General features: G+C 21.5%; 2 protein-coding genes across 2 annotated transcripts; both read right to left on the reverse strand.

Annotated features, from left to right (window-relative positions):
• Positions 1-729: 729 nt before the first annotated feature.
• PVVCY_0501010 (conserved Plasmodium protein, unknown function) lies at positions 730-5,540 on the reverse strand (the record flags this gene model as incomplete). The annotated part of the gene is made up of 12 exons (XM_037635018.1): positions 730-761; positions 861-2,586; positions 2,724-2,842; positions 2,980-3,027; positions 3,167-3,383; positions 3,477-3,698; positions 3,790-3,866; positions 3,995-4,180; positions 4,275-4,508; positions 4,603-4,676; positions 4,765-4,948; positions 5,138-5,540. 12 exons carry the CDS (start codon positions 5,538-5,540, stop codon positions 730-732), a joined length of 3,522 nt encoding a protein of 1,173 aa, XP_037490205.1.
• A 793-nt stretch (positions 5,541-6,333) lies between these two features.
• On the reverse strand, positions 6,334-21,246 carry PVVCY_0501020 (conserved Plasmodium protein, unknown function; the record flags this gene model as incomplete). The annotated part of the gene is made up of 10 exons (XM_037635019.1): positions 6,334-7,009; positions 7,103-7,359; positions 7,471-7,619; positions 7,702-10,150; positions 10,245-11,117; positions 11,215-13,158; positions 13,253-13,468; positions 13,562-15,739; positions 15,892-20,548; positions 20,678-21,246. 10 exons carry the CDS (start codon positions 21,244-21,246, stop codon positions 6,334-6,336), a joined length of 13,968 nt encoding a protein of 4,655 aa, XP_037490206.1.
• Positions 21,247-22,408: the final 1,162 nt, after the last annotated feature.

Here is a 22,408-nt window from a genome sequence, read left to right on the forward strand (position 1 = left end):
ATTTTTAAAATAAATATAATAATGAACCAAATTAACAAAATATATCTTTATTCTTATATAAAAAAATTACATATCATAATATATTTCCAATCCCACAAAAAAAAAATATAAACAAAAAAAATAATTAAAATCATAAAAATAATAATTCACAATTTAATAGCATAGAATGATGAAAAAAATAAAATGTGATTTATAAATATATGTTGTACTCTCCTTCGATTTAAAGAGAAAATGTAAAAAAAAAATATATGATGCCACGCGTATATACCACTAATATATTTCACGTGAAATACATAGACTTCTATTAATTGCACTTGTGAATTCATGATAAATACGTTTTATTTGTTCTTATATTAATTCAGGTTTAAAATACAACAAAAAAATAATAAAAAATGACAAAAAAATGACAAAAAAATGATAAAAAAATGATAAAAAAATGTAAAGAAATAAAATAATTAATATAGTGAAATACTTCACTAGTGCTAATATAGGGGCTATAAAAGCCATGACATTTTTCTTATTTATGGATATACTCAATCGTGTAATGAATATTATATCTATGCATAATCCTTTTTTATTTTTATAAAAATTTTCAAATACTAAAATAAACAAATAATTCCATTTCTTAGTGAAACAATAAATATATTACATATACTAACTAATTGGGTGTCATCCGATTAAAATTTGTTTTTTCCATCATCGTAGTTGTATAATAGCATGACAGGCTTATCATTTTTCTTCGTGACTATCCTTTTTATAGACTAAAAAATAAAAAGTAGTATGAAATAAATAAATACACAATATAAATGATAGGCATATTTCTTAACTTAAAAAATGCATAATAAAAACTTTCGTCTTACAACATTCATCTTCTATGATTTGAACTAAGGATCTCTTCAAGTCTCTCTGTATACAAATATTCTCTTTCAATATTTGTATTTCATTGTTTAGTATTTTTTTTAGATTAACTAAATGCTTTTGATATATAAATTTATTTTCATACTGTTCCTTAAGCTCTATTTTATTAGAATTAAAATTTTTTATACTATTAATTAGTATATGTTTTTTTATTTTTAAAAATACTATATATGTATACATAATTTTAATATTTTCAATATATTCTAAATCGTCTAACAAATTTATTATCATATCTTCTAGTATATATTTTTTTTTTACTTTTTTTCCTATAACTTGTCCATTCCTAGTTTTACAATTTTTGATATCCCCAGATAAAAAATTGAAATCATATTTTTTGCTTAACAATTTTGTAAAAAATAAACTCATATTTTCAATTTGTTCAACTATTTTTACTTGTTCATATTTTTCAAAATCCTCTTTCGTGTTTTTTCTTTTTTCATTTGGCTCAGAAATAGCAACTGTATTAACATCATATTTTTGGATTCCATCTTGAGGGGTTGCAGATATGTTGAGTATTTTTTCTCCTGACATTTTTTTATCAGCCATTTGTTTTTCTTCCATATTTATATCAACTATTTCATTATTGTTTGTTTGTATATTTGAGGGATCATGATATGGAATATAATTTTGTCTTTTTAAAAGTTCATTTTGTTGACAAGCATAGTTATGAAATTGTATATACTGATTTATTGTTTGAGATATATAATTATCCTCTTTTATTATTTGTAATTTTTCAAATACTTTATCTATTTTATATATTATTGCTTTGAAATATATTTGCATATCATGGTCTTCAATAATTAAATTGTCTACATGTAATGAATACTCATTTTTTTTTTGAAATTTTAATTTTATAATATTTTCACTTTTTTTTAAAAACATATATATATAGATCGAAGTCATATAAAATGAAAAAAAATAAAATAAACCATCATTTAAAATATCGTAAACTGAAAAAATAGAAATCATTTTAATATGATAAAACCTCATTATCCATTCTAAAAAATTTTTAGACATATAGGTAATTCCATTGGGTCCTAAAAAGGTAAATGATAAAAATGAGCTAGCGAAAATGTTTTTTTTTTTTTTTTTTTTTTTTTTTGTAAACCTACCAAATATGGATGCAAAAAAAACCAGAGAAAATATAGGGAGTGTTGTAAAAAGAAAATAATATTTGTATTTTAAAAAGGAGAAAGAATAATAAGTAAAAAAGAAAAAACAGATTTTTAATATAGATATAATAATAATAAAATATGAAAATAAATTTCGATAATGTGTGTAAAAACTTTTATTTATTAAGTCTTGGATTGCTGATCTGAATTTTGCTAACTCTTCCATACTATATATTGTAGAAATATTTTTATTTTTTATTTTTTCAATATAATTATTATAATGGCTAATAGATTTATAAGACATTATATTAAATAATAAGAATAAAAATAAAATAAGAAAAAAAGAAAATAATAAACAATTCATATAAATATTATTTATTTTATAGTAATATGACAGATATATTGTCAACATAAAATAAGCAATTACTATAACTACCAAACTTCCTAAACTTATCATTTTAATTATATCCATACTTGTTTTTTCATTATGTATTTCATACACAATTATTTCTTTTTTTTGTTCCCTTTGTCCATTATAATGTGTGTTTAGCGAGGTCTGAAAAAAACGACAGAAAGTTAAAAGTGTTTAGAAAGTTTGAAGTGTTTAGAAAGTTAAAAGTGTTTAGAAAGTTTGAAGTGTTTAGAAATGTTGATAGTTCAAAAAAATAATATTTATTCATATGGATGTATAACCTTTATAAGGACTAATAAATCGTTTTCAAAATTATAGAGAACAGAATGTGTCTCATAATTATTGGAGTTTTCTTCAGAATCATCAAAAAGGTGCTTGTACTGGTTTAGTCCAACTTTGGCTGTTTTAAAAAGAAAGCAAAAAAAAATATATTAAAATAGTAGTAATAATAATTGCATTTAAATTAAGGGGAAATACTAATGAATTTTTTAAAAGAGTAAAAACATCAAATTTTATGTCTTTCATTATTTTCCTTACTGGTTCCAGAGTTATAGAAAAATAAAGAACTCTCAAGAGTTACATCGTCTGTAAATAATGAAAACAGAAAAGGAATGCAAAATATAAAATAATAAAAATAGTTAGCATAATTATTTTGTCATCATATACAATAATGTTTTATTTTTTTTGAATATTTCGTAAATATAGACAAATAAAATTGCTATACCTTTTTGAGTGTCTCCAAATTTAATATAAATATCGTAAGGAAAAACAGGAAAATAATTTTCATATAAAAATATATCACTATTAGTTATATTCGATTCAAGTTCATATAATTTTTTGTTGTCAATGGATTTTTTATTTCTCATTATATTATTTAATATCACAGAATTTAAAAAGTTATAATATTCCTCTTGAGAAGTTAGTGTATCGAATGATATTCCCTACAACAAAAGAAGACATGTTTCATTATGTTGTCATTATTCTATAATATTCATCATTTATTTATGGTTTTTTTCTTGAAATTCTTTTCTTACTTGTTTTGATTCAGATCCAAATGGCTCCCCCAACAAACCCGAAAAATGTTCAGTAACATGGGGATAATAATTTCGCCCAAGTATTATATTAAAAATAAATAAAATAAAAAATATAAAAAACAATGACAAGTTTACTATTTTCAAAAATTTTATTTTTTCTCTCTCTCTTTCAATTTTCACATTTTCAATATTATTAAAATTGGGATTTATCTCATATGGTACCTATAAATAATGAAAAAAATAATTTTATGAAAAAAAAATAATAAGACTATTCGTTTCAAAGTATGTCTAATTTTCAATTTGTTTGTCGTACTATTTTTATTTTTTCAGAAAATAAAAAAATATATTTTTTGAGGGTCTTTAAAAATGGAATATTTATAGGTTGTTCTTCTATAAAGTAAAATAAAAACCAAACGGTAAGTATGCAAATATAATTATTTCACAGAACAACTAGCGATAATATGTGTTGCATAAAAAAAGTGAAAAAAAATAAGTATTTTTTTCTTTTATATAATTACTGAAATCATGTTTATTTTTATGAATAAGTAAAAATGTTGTCGTTGTTGATAATATTATTATCATAGGAATTATAAAATATTGATAAATAATTGTAAAAAAAAAATTATAAATATATTCTCTTTCCAATTGTTCAACCCCAGATAAATCATCTATTAAGCTGAAGTCACTGCTGGATTCTCCATTGCCTAAAAAAGTGTAAAAAAAAATAGACGTTTTATTTTTTTCAAAATGAAAATGCACAAAGTTCAAAGCTTTCTTAAAATACTTCTTTATATTCACATATTTTATTAGTACTTGAAAAATAATTAAAAATTTTTAAAGTGAAAAAGCCAAGAAGAAATATCAAAATCGAGAGATTATGTTTTATACTGTTTTGTATAATTTCTATTGGTATATTAAATGTTTTATGTATTTTTGAAATTTCATTAAATATATTTAAAATTATAAAAATGTTGTATATATATATCACTCCTTCAAATATTTTTGTCTGTATCGATTCACAATATATTGAGCCTATCAAAAAATGAATTTAGAATATGGAAATATGTTTATATCTAATAAATACAATAAACAAATAATAAAAAAAAGTATAGATAGTTCGTATTACCTATTATTTGCTCATAAAGGATATTCAAATTAAATATAACAACTATTACTATATAAGCTACATTTTTCAAATTTCTAATGATAAAAGGAAAATAAAAAGTTTAAAAATAATAATGATATATTTTCAACTGTCTTATATATATTTTTTTATTTTTTGACATACTTTTTCGTTTTATAAATGTCTAGCTTTTTTATATCCCATATCCTATATATTCGAAAAATTGTAACCGCATTAAATAATATATATAGAATCCATTCTGTCCATACATATTTATGAGAAATGGCTAGATATCTTTCTTCTTTAAATATTTCAGATTTAAATACTCTGTTAAATGAAATAATATAATCTAGAAAGAGAATAAGAGAAAACCATGTGAATAATGCATGCACATAAAAAAAGAAAGATAAAAATAAAATCGACAACATGCAACAATATAAGCATATTTAAATTAAACTATTATAAAAAAAAAACCATATATATATATGTATATAATATGCATATGAAAAATGGTATATATTTTTTTTGTCTTATGAACCTATATATGTGTTAGAATGGTTGTTGTACAGATTTAGGGAAAATTTTAAATTCTCGTCTACATTTTTCAAATAATTAATTTTTTTATAATTGCATATATTTTTTATTGTTTCTAAATTCTTGTCAATTGTTTCGATTTCCTTTATATTGAAATAACTATTTTGTATAATATGGGATACTGAGGTGTTAAAGCAAGTTTTAAAAGTTTCATTGTTATATGTGTAATAAATGCCAATAATATTTATGTACAAAAGTAAATGAAAAAATATTAAAAATATATTTATTAGAAATTCATAATCGTATTTTTTATTATTGTTATTATTATTATTATTATTATTATTATTATTATTTAATATCTTATTTTGAATTTCTTCCAACTCTAAAATTTCATCACATTCTTTCATTTTAATTTTCAAAAAAAAAATACATTAAAATGGTTGAAATTAAATTTAATTATAGAAAACACAAAACATGCATACATATATATATATGCTTATGTGTTTATTCTCATATTCCATCATAAGGTATTTAGTCCTCAAAAGTTTTTAAAAGTAAAGACATTGTACATAAATAAAAGCTATATAGCTAAAAATGACCAGCTATCAAGCATATTTTATATGCACATACATTTAATTATTTTATTAGTTAGGAAACCATCAGACAACTAACTACACAATTAATTACTCACATACACATATGTAGATATAAAGCCAAAAAATGCAATATAAATTATGAAGAAGTATCAATATACAACTGTAATTATTTACTTTTTACCGAAAATAATAAAAGTAAACTTCAATTTGGTTATGCACTTAATTGCATGACAAAAAAAAAAATATATGCACAAATATGGAAAAAATTATGAACAGACAGGTTAAAAAATCATATGAAAAATTATAGCAGCATATGAACTTTATGTTTTTTGCAAATTATTTTGCTATGAATACATGGCAAAGGAAGGAAAAATTGCAAATGGGGATCTGAGAAAATAATACAAATAGTAATATAAATAATGTAGTTGAATAAGTACATGAAATATCAACCAATATAAAAAGAAAGTGAAATGCTAAATTATTTTACAAAAATACAACCACATACTGAGATATAACTAAATATGCTTAACTATAATACACTATTCGAAACTAAATTAAATGCTTTAAACAACTAGATGTATTTTTTATACAAAGATAAAAATAGTTAATATGCATACATCCTTTTACTACATATTTTTTCGGTACCTTTTTGTATGTACGGGTTAGACTTCATAATAGGACAGTAATAAATAAATTCATTATCATCAGATTTGTCTTTATTTTCAAATAAATCAAAAAATTGACTTGAAATATTTTCCATATTAATTGAATTATCTATAATGTTTTTACTCGAATTTGATTCATCATCTTTAATTGTTTCTGTGTCTTCATAATTTTCATAGTCTTCTCTAATCTTATCATGTTCAATATTTTTTTTATTTTCTATACCCTCTTTTTTCTTTTTAATTTTTATTAGTATATATGGTGAGTCATAATAAAAACTTTTATCCTTTTTCCTTGCATATGCCATATAGCTATTTGAATAACGCATATTTATTGTACTTTCACTAAATGTTTTTTCATTTAAATTTTCTATATTTGGGTTATTATCCTTTTGAATAGAACTTTCATCTTTTTCTTCTGGTTTACTCAAATTATTGTCTGAATGATCTTTCTCTATATTAGCCAGTTTTGTATCTTCCCATTTGTTTTCTTCATTTTGAATTTTAAAATAAATATCATTTTTATTGTGTATTTTTTGATGCATAATCTTCTCACATCCTTTTACAAATAAACTTTTGTATATCTTAATTGGTGCTATCCAAACACCTCGCTCGTTTCTAAATAGGATTAAGAAAAAAACAAATAATTATAATTAAGAACCAATAAAATGAATGAAAAAAATATGACTATCTTTTTCTTTCTTTCCTTACTCGTTAACTTTCTCGGAAAATTTGAGGGAAACACTTAGCTCACTAATATTAGTATTCATATTATTTGCATGTGTAAAATAAACTGAATAAAAAAACATCATTGGGTTAGTAAACATTGATATGTTGTAAATATTTCGTTCACCCTTTTGTTCTTTCCTTATAAGTTCTTTAATATAATTTAATTTCCTTTTAAGTTCCTCAAAGAATTTATATAGGCATTTTTCTCCGTCTGAAAAATGACGCCATTTCCATGGTACCTAAAAATAGATATAAAAAAAAAAGTTTTTAAGTCACGAAATAGTAATATTATTTAAAATTTACTGTATATTATATATATGCATTATTTGGGTCATAAAAATTATTCTTACTTTGTATCGAAGCAAACTTCTTTCCATTTTAGCTGAATATTCATTTGATATTTTAGACAATTTTGATGTGCTTAAATAATATTGAATTTCTTTTTTTATTTCATAAACACGAGATAAAATCATGTTGTATTCTTGGATCAGATAATTGACTGAAAAAAAGTGTAGAAGTGCATATAAATTTGTTGGGACAAATACATTGTATAATATATGTAATATCCATTTTCAACTTACGTTGTGGTGTACTATTTAGGGGTTGATTTACAAAATAAAAAGAAGAAAAATGGTCAAAAGATAATAGGATAATATTAAAAATTAATGTTTTTTTATATATATTAGTAATACAATATTTTGAAATAAATATTTTTTCCATCAATTTTATATTATAAGCCATTTTATAAATATTAGCAACTTTGTTTTTTTGGACAACATTTTCAAATATATCGATATTGTCTAAAACATATCTTATCATCTCTTTTAGTGTTATAAGGTTAGTAGGAATTTGTTTTAAAATATTATCATTATTACATAAAACATTTTTATTTGGTAAGCTAAAAAGATTGTATAAAAATGATTCAATCATATTCTTTATTAATATATCTTTTTCTGAAAATAGACGATCAAGAAAGTTTTTAAAATAGTTTAAAAAAAAGGTTCTACATCTATCTGATTCATCCCTTTCATTTCGGTTTTCAGATCCAGAGCAAATTAAATTTTCTTCGTTTACTACAATAAGTTCCATTTTTTCTGTCTCACCATTTTTCAATCCATCTTTTAAATTGCTAAATAATTTTACTAATAAAATAATCTCATTTATAATATCAAAACTTATATTCATATTTTCTAAATATGCATACTCATTAATTAAAATAAAAAATAAAATCGATAAAAATAAATGCTTTGAATATATATGATTAGAGCATACAGGTAATTTATATATTTCAACAAGATCAAATACGAAGTTAATATAATTTAAAAAATCAAAGGATTCAAAACTAAAATCTAGAGTAATACCAAACGACATATTAATCAATTTTTCTGTTAATATATTTATGTTGTTATAAAATATGATGAAAACTTTTTGCCCTGTATTTTGTTTTTCTTCATTTTTAAGAACATTTTCTATAAAGCTTTCACATGCTAGTACTTCCGATACAGTATATATATCTGCCACAATAATGTTACTTATTTTTTTCGATATATTTTCTACATGTTTAAAATCTAAAAATAATGACCTACTACATTTTAACAACATATTTAGTATAACATTACTGTAAATATTCTTTTCCAAAAGAAAAATAATGTAATTCTGTTTTTTTAAAACATCAAAAAAGTATAGATTGTCATTTATATTTTTATTTGAACCTTCTATTATATCACTTCCATATTCAGATGAACTAATAATATGGTGTCTAAAAAAGTTGTAGAAATTGTTGTATACCATTTTTTTGTCTTTATATATAAGACCTGATAATTTACTAAATATATACTCTTTAATAAGCATATCTATGGAATCTTTTTTTATAATTTTATCGATAGATAATTTATAAAAATACATGGATGGTTCATTAAATTCTTTTATTGGAAATTCTATCTCTTTTTTTAAATTTTCTGGACATATATATTCATTCCATTTGTATGGATATTCATATATATTACGTAAAATATTTCTATATATTTTTTTTTTCGAACTAACTAATTCTTCTAATTCTTTAATATAATAAATTATACTCATTTTATTTTCCTTTTCTTTTTCTAAGATTGTATAAACATCTTCATCATTATATTCATTATACATTTGAAGAACCCCTTCTGATTTATTTCCCCTATCTACTTCCTTATCCTCATCAAAATATTTATTATGTAATTTTCCTTTTAGTTTTCTTTTTTTTATGTATAATAGTGTATAAGATTTATTTAAGTTTGATGATAAGGTTTGTATTCGATTTAAAGGCTCCACCATTTCATCATTCTCTTTAACTTCCTCATTTTGAGAACTTCCTTCGAATTTCTCTTCATCCACTAGTCCGTCTAATTTGTTATCAATCAACTGATAGTTCTCATCATAAATGTTGTTTAAATTTGATGAAGTATTATAAAACATTTCAAAATCATTGCCCTTTATTTTTCTATAAAAATTGCTATTCGTTTCTAATATATTTGTAAATATATATTTTTCATCTTTTTTAAATTCTTCAAAAAACTTTTCATCATTTTTATAAATATATTCAATATTTTTTTCATAATTTTTATTTCTATAATTTCTAAAAAAAAGGAATAGATCTGTCCATTTAATAAATCTATAAACAAATATGTCTATATATATACTTAACAAAAAGTTGAAAATAAATAAATCTCTTTTTTTTAAAATTGGTACTATATGAAAATACATATAATTTAAAATATCATTGTAACTTCTCTTATTCTTTATATCAATTTCTTCAAAACATGATTTAACTATTTTTATAAATTTTCGATGACATATAAAGTTCATATTTTTGCTAACTATTTTTAATGTTTCCACCAAAACATAAAATGTATAAATTAATAAAAAGTTTCTTTCTTCAAACTGTTTTTCATCCCTTTCTTTTGATTTTTCAGATTTCCCAATATTTTCTAGCTCTTTCTTTAGCTCCTCCTCACTGATTTCTTTGTCTAAGAACCGTGTCGCTAAATTAGTTACCTGCAAAAAAGAATAGGTTTATTTATTTAGTATATTTTATATTTATTTAGATGCATGAATAAAACATTTCAACAAACTTCTGAGCATTTATTACCTCTTTAAGATGGTTTTCCTTTTCGATAGACACAATTTTCACGTCATCAGGAATTCCTCGACATTTTTGATAATAATATGAGAACAGGTTTAGGACATTATTTTTTTTATAGTCACAATATACATAAAGAATATTTTTATCATTCTCTAAAAACGTTTTAATATATTCTTCTTCCTCAATAATGCTAACAAAAATGTAAATATTCTCTACAAAAGATTTTTTACATTTTTTGCTTAGCATTTGTAAAAGCTCTGCATCTAATCCTTTAAATATGATAACATAATTATTTTCTACATAATGACTAATTTTTTCCATAAAATTTTCACTAACACCCTTTTCAACTTCTTTACATTCATCATCTTGATTATATGATTGAATAGACATTTTACTTATGTTATAATATTTTATATATACATATTTTTTTTCACTTTCTTTGATTTTTTTTAAAAAATATTTTTTTATTTGATAAAATGGGTCTACACAAATGTTTATTTTTTTTTTAATTATTTCTAACATATGGCAAGTATATATTATCATATTGTCATTACATAAATTCATTTTTTTATACATTTTTAAAAATGCAATGTTAATAAAATTTTTGTAGTTCATCAAATGTTTTAACTTCTCTTCTGCTTTGTTTATAGTGCTGTCCATTTCACCTGGTACTTCACCTGGAACTTCATCTGGCACATCACCATCACTCGAATTTCTTTCATACATGCATTTCTTATCGATTAAAAGTTTAAAAAATGTTCTTTTTTCTTTATCATTAAATCCACAGCAATATCCAAAGTGTATTGATTTCATGACTAATTCTTTTCTTGTCTGTTTTATTTGCAATTTTACTTCCGAATATAAAGAAAGAAGGTGTGCCTAAAAAGGAACAAAGTAAATAATAAGATGCATATATAAATATGATTAGGCAGTAGACATACAATTTTCAGATTAATTCCACTTTTGTTGATCTTACTAGTAAACTTGATACGACTTTAGATGTTACACAACCTAAACAGATTTCCATAATCTGATTATCCAAAAGAGATATTTTAGACTCCAAACTTTTTATAGATTCATTTTCTAATTTTAGAGATTCACATTTTTTAATATAATCATTCATAGATATAATAAAAAGATGAATAATATAAACAAATTTATAATTTAAAAAATTCTGAACATTTGAAATATTTTCATATTTTAAGATTAAACTTTTATTAATTTGGTTTTCATCAATCTTTTTTATATACTTCATAATATAATGATAAGAAAATGTATCTTGAATATAAGTTTTATCATTTTTTTTGTTTATATATAAATATAATATTTTTAAATATCCCATATAATTATTTTTATTTTTATGTTTAAAATATTCAAAATCTTCTTCCTTTATATCATTTAATTTGTTTTTAGCTTCCACTATGTTATTCTGATATTTTGTCATTGATTGTTTGATGTCTCTTTTTATTGTTCTAATTTTATTTCGATATGTAGCTATTTCATCTTTTATGTTTTTTATTTTTTCCTTCACCTTGTCGCTTTCAGATGTGTTACTATCAAACTGCACCGATTCAATGATGTTTTTTATTTCTTTCTTTTTTTCTACCAACACATTCAGTTCTGTTTTGTTTAAATATTCATATATTTTATATGTATCTTCAACAGCATTTTCTCGATAATGATTAATCTTGGGAATGTCTTTTTTATTGTCTAACATGATTAGCATTTTATTTATAGAGCTAGATAAATAGGATATAAAACAAAGCTCCCTATTCTCAACATCTTTCAAGTTTGAAATGAGAGATTGGATTGTCTTTCTGTTTACATAATTATATATAGGCATCGATAAATTAAAAGAGAATATAACTTTTTCAGAAAATTTATAAAAATTTAAATGAACTAAATAACATTTTTTAAATATATTTCTATATTTATAAAAATAAGTATTTTTAAATGAATCAAAATTGTTAGCATAAAATAAATAATGATTAGAATCTAATAATTTAGATATTACAAAATTTTCTAAATTCCCTTCAGCATCTTTCTCTTTATGTTTCAACATATTTATTATATATAGATAATGTTCATTTATAAAATTATCATATAAATTATCTAAGTTACAATTATATAATGTTAAATCAACAAAATTTAAATACTCCTCATCAAATTCGAGCTTTCCAAAAAATACTGTTCTGTTATGAATAAGGTCATTATTAATAGACGCATCTGAATTTATTTCATTTATTTTTGAAAGTTTTTCAATTGTTTTAGTATAACTTTCACGAATCTTCTTTTTCATTTCATTATCATCCCATCTTATAAATACAGACTCACAATTTTTATAATAGCAATAAATAGAAACTATTTTTTCTAACAATTTGTTTTGGCTATTTAAAAAAATTATATTACTTTGTCTAAATATAAGATATGTATTTATTATTTTTATAAAATTTAATATATCACTATAAAATATATCAAAATGTTCATATTTTGAAACTGGGAAAAAGGTTTTTAAATAATTTATGTCTAAATTTGGATTTATATTTTCTTCTTCCTTCTCAACATAAATCATATTATTTCGAATATTCACATTTAATGGATATTTATCATTTGTTATATATTTTTGAAAATATTTTTCAAAATTTTTTTTTATTATATTTTTATATTCTATATTTTTTTCATAAAAAATGACATCACTACAAAATATTCGAATCATATCATTTAAAAAGAAATACCCAATTTCATTCATATTGCTAAAACTTTCTTTATCATATATTAATAAATAATTTATTATGTTATTTATCATGTTTGTGTGTAAACTTAAATCTGTATTTTCCTTTTTCAACATAATACTCTCGAATGTTTCCAAAATGCAACCGATGAAGTTCTGGCACTCATTTATCATGTCCTCGCAAAAGTTCTGAAAAAGGGGGAAGTAAGCACACATAGAAATGAATAAAGTAAAACAATAGGAGTATAGAATAAAGTGTGAATGACACCCTTTGTGGACTTACATATTTCAGGAAGATGTACTCTATTATGTTAAAGTAAAGAGAGTGTATATTCTTTGGAGTAAGTGATGAGATATTTAAAATAAAAAAATTTCTATAAATTTTTGATAAAGCTATATTTTTCTTTCCCAACAGTTCTGAATATTCAGGGTTCAATGTTCCGAGTATTTTACAGTTAGAAAAAGACACATGTTTGTTTTCTTCTACATCAAAGTATTCCTAAAAATGAGAAGAAGCAAGCGTATTTTTTATGTGCTATGAAGAAGGTATCGATTATGTTGCTTTGTATTTTCATCCTGGGAAAAGGCCTACCTGCTGGTTTATCAACTGATGGAAGAATTCGAAAGAGGAATGCACACGATCACCACTTAAACAATTAATGTCGTCTAAAAATATTGTAACATCCTCTTTGATTTGACTAGTAGACAGGTTAAAATTTTTTCGCAATTTATAAATAATATTTGTATACTTAAAGGAATGATTAAATCTAAATATAAAGTTGTAAATATTTTGTTGAGTAGTTTTATTCTTTTTAATATATGAATTTAAAAAATTATAAATACATAAAGATTTTCCTGAACTAGAACCACCAATAATAATAAAAGGAATAGACATATTTGTTGAAATTTTAATAAAATTTTTTATAGATAATATATTTAAATCTTCAAATAAAAAAAAATAATTCTTATCTGCAATTGTATTGCTCATAAGTGTATTTTTATTTAAACATATTTTTTCATTTTTATAAATTTTCTCTTTTTTTAAAATTTTGTTACTTTCAATATTATAGTATATATGTGTAAAGGATGTACTTTTAGGTATTATTGATATATTGTTTATATATTTAATAATATAATTTTCATATTTTTCTCTTTCCTCTTTTTCCATAAATGTCGTAAAAGTATAAATAAAACTTATTGTTATTATATTATTCAAATGTGTATCTATAAGTTTTTTATTTCCTATATTTTTTTTTTTTTCAACTAATAATTTTAAAAAATAATCTATAAATTTTATGAATGTACATATCAATGTATTTATATGTATAGAAACATAACCTTCATTGAATTTTGAAAATTCAAATATTTCTTCATCAGTTTCAAATACACATTCTTCTTCCAAATTTTTTGTTTCATTATTTTGGTTATCTTTTATTTGAGACTCTATACTATTATTATTTAAACTTTCTGTTATATCAATTTGTCTATTTATTGTTTCTTTCCCGTTTTCATCAATAGATGAATGAACAAGCTTATCATTTTCTTTTTTCTCTTTATCTCCATATTGTGTTTCAAACCGATTTACATTCATTCCCTTTTCTTGTTTAAAAAATTTTACAGTTTCTATTACTAAATCTTCAAAGTGTCTAATAATTTTGTTTTGTGCTGATTTATATATTTTTAGATTTTCAACACAAAAAGTAAGGAAAGGAATATAAGGTACTGCATGTTTTACATGAATATAATGGAATGTTTTAAAAAAATAAGGATTTATTTTACTAAGATTTTCAGACTTATAAATAAAACAAATATTATTAAATTCATAATTTTCTTTATTTATTTCAATATACATTTTATTATTTTCCAAACATGTATAATTTATTATTTTTTCAATATATTTCATTTCATCAACCTTTATATATTTTACAAAAATTTTCTTACTTCTTTTATCATCTTTAACATCACCACTATTTTGTATGTCTAATTTTGTTTCGTTCATGTTATTATATCCACTTTTTTTTTCAAACTTTGAATATAATAAATTATATTTTTGAGATGAATTAATTTCCTTAGCTAGTTCATTTTTCTTTTCTAATACAAATGAATTACTGTTTCTCAAAGAAAATTTTAAAACATCATCTTCGGAACAATATTTTAAATTAATTTTTTCTACTAAACATTCTTCATATGCTATGTTTACTAATAGATTGTGTAGAATATATATGATTGTACTAATTCCTGAATATTCTTTTCCATTTATTATAATATTTGTTATTTTATTTTCTGTCCCTACATCTAAACTATTTAAATCTTTTCCTTCTTCTTTTTTTAAATTCATTTTCATATTCTGACTTATAATATCAAAAAGTTCAACTGCTTTAACAACCTGATATTTTAAAAATATTATTTTTTTTTCTTTCTCCATATTTTTAATAATTTCTTTAATTTGGTTTTCTCTTGATTGTTCTAAATTTGGAACGGGTTCTATACAGAACGAATCTGTATTATCTTCTATTTCGGTTTCTTCATCTTCGCTACCTGTCACTATTTTAGATGCATATTTATATAAAACTTTTTGTTTTATCATTGGAATTTTATATATAAGACAGATGCTGGAAACTATTTCCTTTAATTTGTTTGCATCTAAAAAGTTTGAAACATAATTTATTACATGCATGAAAAAACTATACTCCGTTTTTTCAGATGTTGCTACAGATTCTTTTAGTAAGTTCCCAATCCGTCCTTCGAAAATCCATCTTTTTAGCTCCTCCTAAAAATGAACAAAGTTTGCATTTGTATAAGTTATTAGTTTGGTCATTACCTTGTTATAGTGCATTACAACATTTCTACATTCCTACATTCCTACAATTTTTATGAGCAAACAAATAGAACCCATTTTTATAGATGCATAAAGATACTTACGTGCTGTAGTAGGTAATCAAAAAGCCGATACGTGGCTACTGCCAAATGATAGCATTTCTTAAATCCATTTGAAAAAAATATAAAAAATAAAAAAGAAATAGATAACTTTTTAAAAGGCTTATGAAAAGAAAACTGATAACATAAATCATCAAACTGGCAATTATCATTTTTTGTATTTAAATTAGACAAAGGTAATATATTTTTTTGAAGTGAAATAAATATAAGTGGCTTTTTATTTAAAGTATATTCATGATTATTTATATTTATAAATTTTTTTGCACTCTTTAAATAATTATTAATTTTTGAAAATTGTGTTTTAAAAATTTGAATAATATCTTCTTTAAATCCATTGGCATTAAAAAAATAAAAAGAAATATTTGAAAAAAGACTACAAGCTATATAGTTATATATTTTATCCCTTTTCAGATTTACATTATTTATAAAAACATAATTATATCCTAGTAAAACAGAAAAATTCTTACTAGTATTTATAAATTTATTATTACTATTTTGTGATAACATAATTAGATTATTATTTATATAATTTTGTAAAAAAAAACCATAACTTTCCCATTCATATATTAAATCTAAAGTATAATTAAAATTGTCTAAAAACTCGTATGTATATTTTATCTTATTATTAAACTGGGTTATATAATAATTTGAATCTTTAACATAATGCTTAACACTTTTTAAATATTCAAATGAATGACCCATCATATTTCCATTCTCACCAATTCTAAACAAATTAAATCTATCTTTGATGTGTATAAAAAAGCAAAGTAAAAATAAAATATTATTAGGATAGCTTTTTGCACAATTCTTTAGCATTTCAGGAGATACACGACATTCTATAGACATACTTGCAATCTTATTTATATTCTTCGATAATAAATAAATTATGTTTTTTCTTTCTTCACTTGAACTTTCAACAAAATGATCAAAAATAAATGTAAAATATATAGATAGTAAGATATATAATAATTGTAAATTATTAATACTTATAAAATATAAATAAGTTTCTTCAGATAGTTGTATAAAAAACTTTTTATTATTAACATGTGTTAATATATTTTGTAAAACATAATTTTTTATTTCTATTCCAATTTCATTCAATAAAAAATCTAACTTTTTAAATTTAATATTTTCTTTAAATATTATTTGCTCTCCATCAATACTTAACATACCACATACTGATTCATTTTGAATTATAACTTTTTTAAATTGTGGAAATAATTTTTTTATAAATATATTTATATTTTTTAAATTATTAATGTTTGAATAAACATTTAAAAGATCTTTATCTTGTAATAAATAAAAAATAGGAAATTGTCTTTTCTTTTCTAATATATATTTTTCAACATCAACTTTTATTTTTTCAAACTCTTCAAGAACAGATCTAAAATAACAAACATCATACTCCTTCTTTATATGTTTACTAACTTGAGGATATATAAAAAAATCTTCGCAAATATTTTTATAACTACTAATAGTGCTAATAAATACATCTAAATTTGTAACATTTTTTATTTCATTTTGTTTATATTTATCTATATGTTTATAACAGTTTTGTATTTTTTTTACAAGACTAAGAATATTTGTAAAGTTTAAAATGTTTTCAGACAGATTATACACTACTGTATATATGTGCCTACTCGAATGATTATTCCCAAGCAATAATAATTTATTTAAAATTTGTCTTAGTTCTGTTAATATGTAGTCAATATTATTTATATAATAAACCTTTTTATTCATTAAACTTACATCTAGTTTATGTTTTTTTAATTCAATCTTAATTATATCCATATCTTTATTTATCTGTTCTTCTTTCTCATATTCTATAAAAACATTTTCAACTTTTGATATATTTTTTGAATAATCCAAAGACAATAAATTTTTTAATATTATTTCATTATACTCGTAAGGAATGACTTTCTTTATTTCTTCACTATCACAATTTTCTTCATCCGTTTTTGTGTCTACATTTTGAAACGAATCTGAACTATTAATTATATCAATTAGGATTTCAAAATGTTTTTTATTTTTATAAATTAAATTTAACATTTTTAAAATTTTAAATACGTTTTCATATTTTGTATAAAACTTATTACATTCATTATATATTTTTATATCTATAAAATTTTTATTCATCTTTTTAAAGTGCACATTTATATTACTTATTTCTTTTTCTAACTTGTCTACATCTAATTTTACAATCTTTGTTAATTTATATTTTTCATCAAAACATATATACATAAAATATGTATATACAGTTAGACTTGTATTTATAAATATATTTTTTAATAAACTAAAATTTACAAATTCATTCTTTTTTGTTTTTAATATTTTTTGATAATATATATATTTTTCAACATCCTTTTTTATTTCTAATATGTTTATTCTTACAAATTCCAGCAATGCAAAGATGTAACATCCTTTCTTCGCCTCGTCGCTCACAGAAATCTCGTTATTTCCACAAAGTAGAAAAGGCGGTACCAATGAATCTGCTTGGTTTGTGTCATCTATGCTCTCTGTCTTGTTTACATCCTCATCTATGTTTTTTGTCTTGTTTACATCCTCATTGCTGCTCTCTTTATTGAAATAGACTTCCTCCACCTGCTCGATTGGAGTCACCAACTTAAGTGCAGACTCCATTGCATCTACAGAATACTCTAAAGAGAATTTAAATGTATCATTTTTTATAATATTTATAAAATTTTGTATTTTTTTTTCAACAATATTTATCTCATACACCAAGTCCTTAAACTGAGAGTTAAACTGAATTTCATAATTTGGATCTGAATGTAAAATAGTTTTTAAAGAATTGATTTTTTGTTTTATATGAAATAGTTTAGTAGTATAACTTCCACTAATATTTATATAATGCTTTTTGAATAACAAAAATAAAGATGAAATAGATTCAACTGATTCTTCAATATTTAATAAATCATTATTAAAATTGTTTGTAAAATTTATATATTTTACTAGTTCAGATAAATTTGTTGGTGTTTTATTTATATGATTATATGCTTCATCTAGTTTAAGAATTAAATTACTTATTGTTGTTTTGTTTAGAGATGGTAAATAATTTATAAGTTCTCTCCATTTTGTATTTATACCTTTTAATAAGTAATCTATCAATATATTATTATTCACTTTAAATATATTAATATTAACTTCTTTATTAATTTTTTTTATTTTATTTTCTAATTCTTTAAGATTTTCAAACAATCCATATATATAACTAACATCCATAATGTCTATATTTTCAACTTTTATATTTTTATATTTATTATGTAAACAAATTATATTATTAAATTCATTACATGAATCTACCATTGAATTATAGACACTCTTTAATTTTTCTTTTAATTCAATTTTCATTTTTTGAATTCTTATATCACTTTCAACATCAAAAATTTCTTCTTTTTCATTTCCTTTTTTCCCTTCTCCACAAATATCAACTTTTCGATTTTTAAATATAATGTCATCAACATATATTTCATTCTTAAACAAGTTTTTTATTTTAAAATGATTAATAAAATTTTCTCTTTTATTTATTATATCAATACTTGCATCTATATAATGTTCAACTGTTGTAATAAGTAAATCACAATCTGGAAATATTTTCAATTTCCCTTCTTCAATCGTTAAGACAACATTAAAAAGGTGTATATCATTTTTTGGTTTATACCCATTAATGTTTGCTATGCAACTACCATCTTTTTCCTTTTCTTTATTTATCATTTCTTTACTTGGATTATCATAAAGTTGTAAGCCATTTCCCATAAATATTTCACTAGATTTTTTCACATCTATCTTGTCAGGTATTAAAACAAAATAGTTATTCAAAATGGTAAGGAAATATTCATATGTCTGTATAACCATATTTCTTAATATATTATCACATAAATATTGACATACTTGTATAAATTTCTTAATATAAAATGAGTAACAATGATTTAAAGCAATTTTGTTGTAATATATATATATGTTTTTACTAACATTACTTTGGTTGTATTCCATTTTATTTATTTCATTTTTTTTATTAATATATCTTCCTCTTTTTATAGTACCTTGGTTTTTTACACCCTTTTTAGATACATTTACATTATTAACTACAACCGAATCATTTTCATCAATTTTATTATCTTTCAAAAATTGATTAAGAGCTTTACGACAATATTCACATATAATTGCAATAATCTGTTTTACTTTATCAGTTATAAAAATATAAAATCTATAAATATGCTCATTTTGTAATTCTTCAAATTGTTCTATACTCATATTATTTATATTTATGTCTAATAATTTATATTCATTCAATTCATTTAAAATTGAATTTATTTCTATAAGTCCTTTCAACATTTGTTCATTTAAAAAAATTAAATTTTCTTTTATATATTCTTTTCTTTTTTTAAATTTATTATATTTTATTATATTCTTTAATAAAAAATAATATTTATATAATTTAAACTTTTTTATAAAATTTAATCTCATCGCATTATTTAACATTGTTACATAATTTTTCCATTCACTTAACTCATAAAAGCTTGTCTCATTTTTTTCATTTATCAGTACACCATTTAGAGAGATCGAAATTACATTCACCTCCTTTTTCCTATGGCAACTTACTTTCTCGTACTGCCCGTCTTGGCTGCATTTGCAAAGGAAGAAGTTAAAAAAGTCAGAAAAATGATCAAAATTAACAAATGAAAAAAAGGAACTAGCCAAAATGAATAATGGTTATATCTACCTACACTTTTCAAATAAATTTGAGACTTACCTTTTGACATATATGAACTCATTATTCTTTAGATTATTTTTTACAAATTCGATTAAATCAATGTGATTCCTCCATTTATTGACAGCACTAAAACTGGATTCTACAATGTCTAAGTTCTCTTTAAATATCACTTCTTCATTATTACTATTTTTTTTTTTTTTTTCATCAACCAATTTATTATTATTATTGTTAATAAAGTTATCAGGAATGGTTGTAGACAAAGGTGTTCCCAATTTTTTTATTTTTTGAGAACCTTCATATTTATTAAAATTATTTATGCCTACACTACTTTTAACACTCTTTATTATTGTGTTAGTTGATTCTTTTTCCAAATTATTCAAACTTAATATATCATTAATTTCGTTCAAAACATTTATCTCATTCTTTTTTTTCATATATTCATTATTATTCTTATTTATTTTTTCCAAATCTGAAACCTTATTCAAGTTTCTTTCCATAGACAAAGATAAATCGATTTTTTTTTTTTTTTCAACCTCATAATTACATACTTTATTATTTACATCATTAAAGTTTTCAATTAATTTCTTTTTCAACAAGCTATAGTTCATTATTTATATAAAAAGCTTTTGAGTCAACTCCTATTATTTCTATTTATTAGTTTGTCTCTTATTCCTTAATAGTAAGAGAAAAAAAAAAAATTATTATACCCTTCACAATGTTCAAACCACAAAATGCAAACACTTTCAAAATTTGTTTTATATCATTTGTGCATTTATATATATATTCTATTTATATAGTAAGACTTTTTTTTTTTTGAAATTTTATATATTTTTTTTTATATACACACGTAAAAAATTATTTTTTCTCCTATATATAGTATTATTCCTTATTGAAAAATAGACAAGGTGCAAATATAATTAAAAAAATTTATATAAAATTTTTACTAGTCCATTTTAAAACAAGCAAAGAAAAGGGAAATTGCAAAGAGAAAAGGAAAATTGCAAAGAGAAAAGGAAATTGCGAAGAAAAAATAAATTACTAAACTATTTTATAAATAGCTAGATGGAAATACCCAATTATTATCACATTTTTCATTATCCCTAAATTAGTCCCTATTCTCCAAAATGAAAAACTTATATAATATTTCAAGCGTATTCAAAATGGATAGACATAAAATTAAATAAGTTCATTCACATTTATATAAACATGTGTAACAATGAATATAATAAACTCGAAATAAAGAGTATATAGGATTGACACTTCAAAATACTGGGGTTCATTATTTTAGTGAAATATAAAAATGGATAGGTACACTTTAAAATTGCTAGGAAATCGGTATTCACATTGTTGATAAAAAAAGTAAGAAATATAAATAGGCCAGATAAAAATTATTAACTATTAAAATAAGCTAACTATCTGTAGGTAATAACTCTACAAAGTGAGCCTATTAAAAAATGTCAATCGAACTTACATGACCTTTAACAAATTTATACTCTTGTTATTGCATGTGCATGCTCCTTTATTTTTTTCTTTATTTTTTTCTTCCTCTTTATAATTAATAACAACTTTTATCATTAAAATTAATTTTAAAAAAAATCAAATAAATTTTACATTATATGGAAAAGGAAAATCACTATAAAATAAATGACGTGGCAATTTGCATATAAATTAGTTCCTATATATGTAGAAAATTTTAATATATATATAAGCTATATTTATCCAGCTTAGCTATTTTAAAAAAAAAAAAAAAAAAAAAGTGAAAATAAAAAG

Source organism: Plasmodium vinckei, assembly GCF_900681995.1.
Source record: "Plasmodium vinckei vinckei genome assembly, chromosome: PVVCY_05".
Classification (NCBI taxonomy): Eukaryota; Apicomplexa; class Aconoidasida; order Haemosporida; family Plasmodiidae; genus Plasmodium; species Plasmodium vinckei.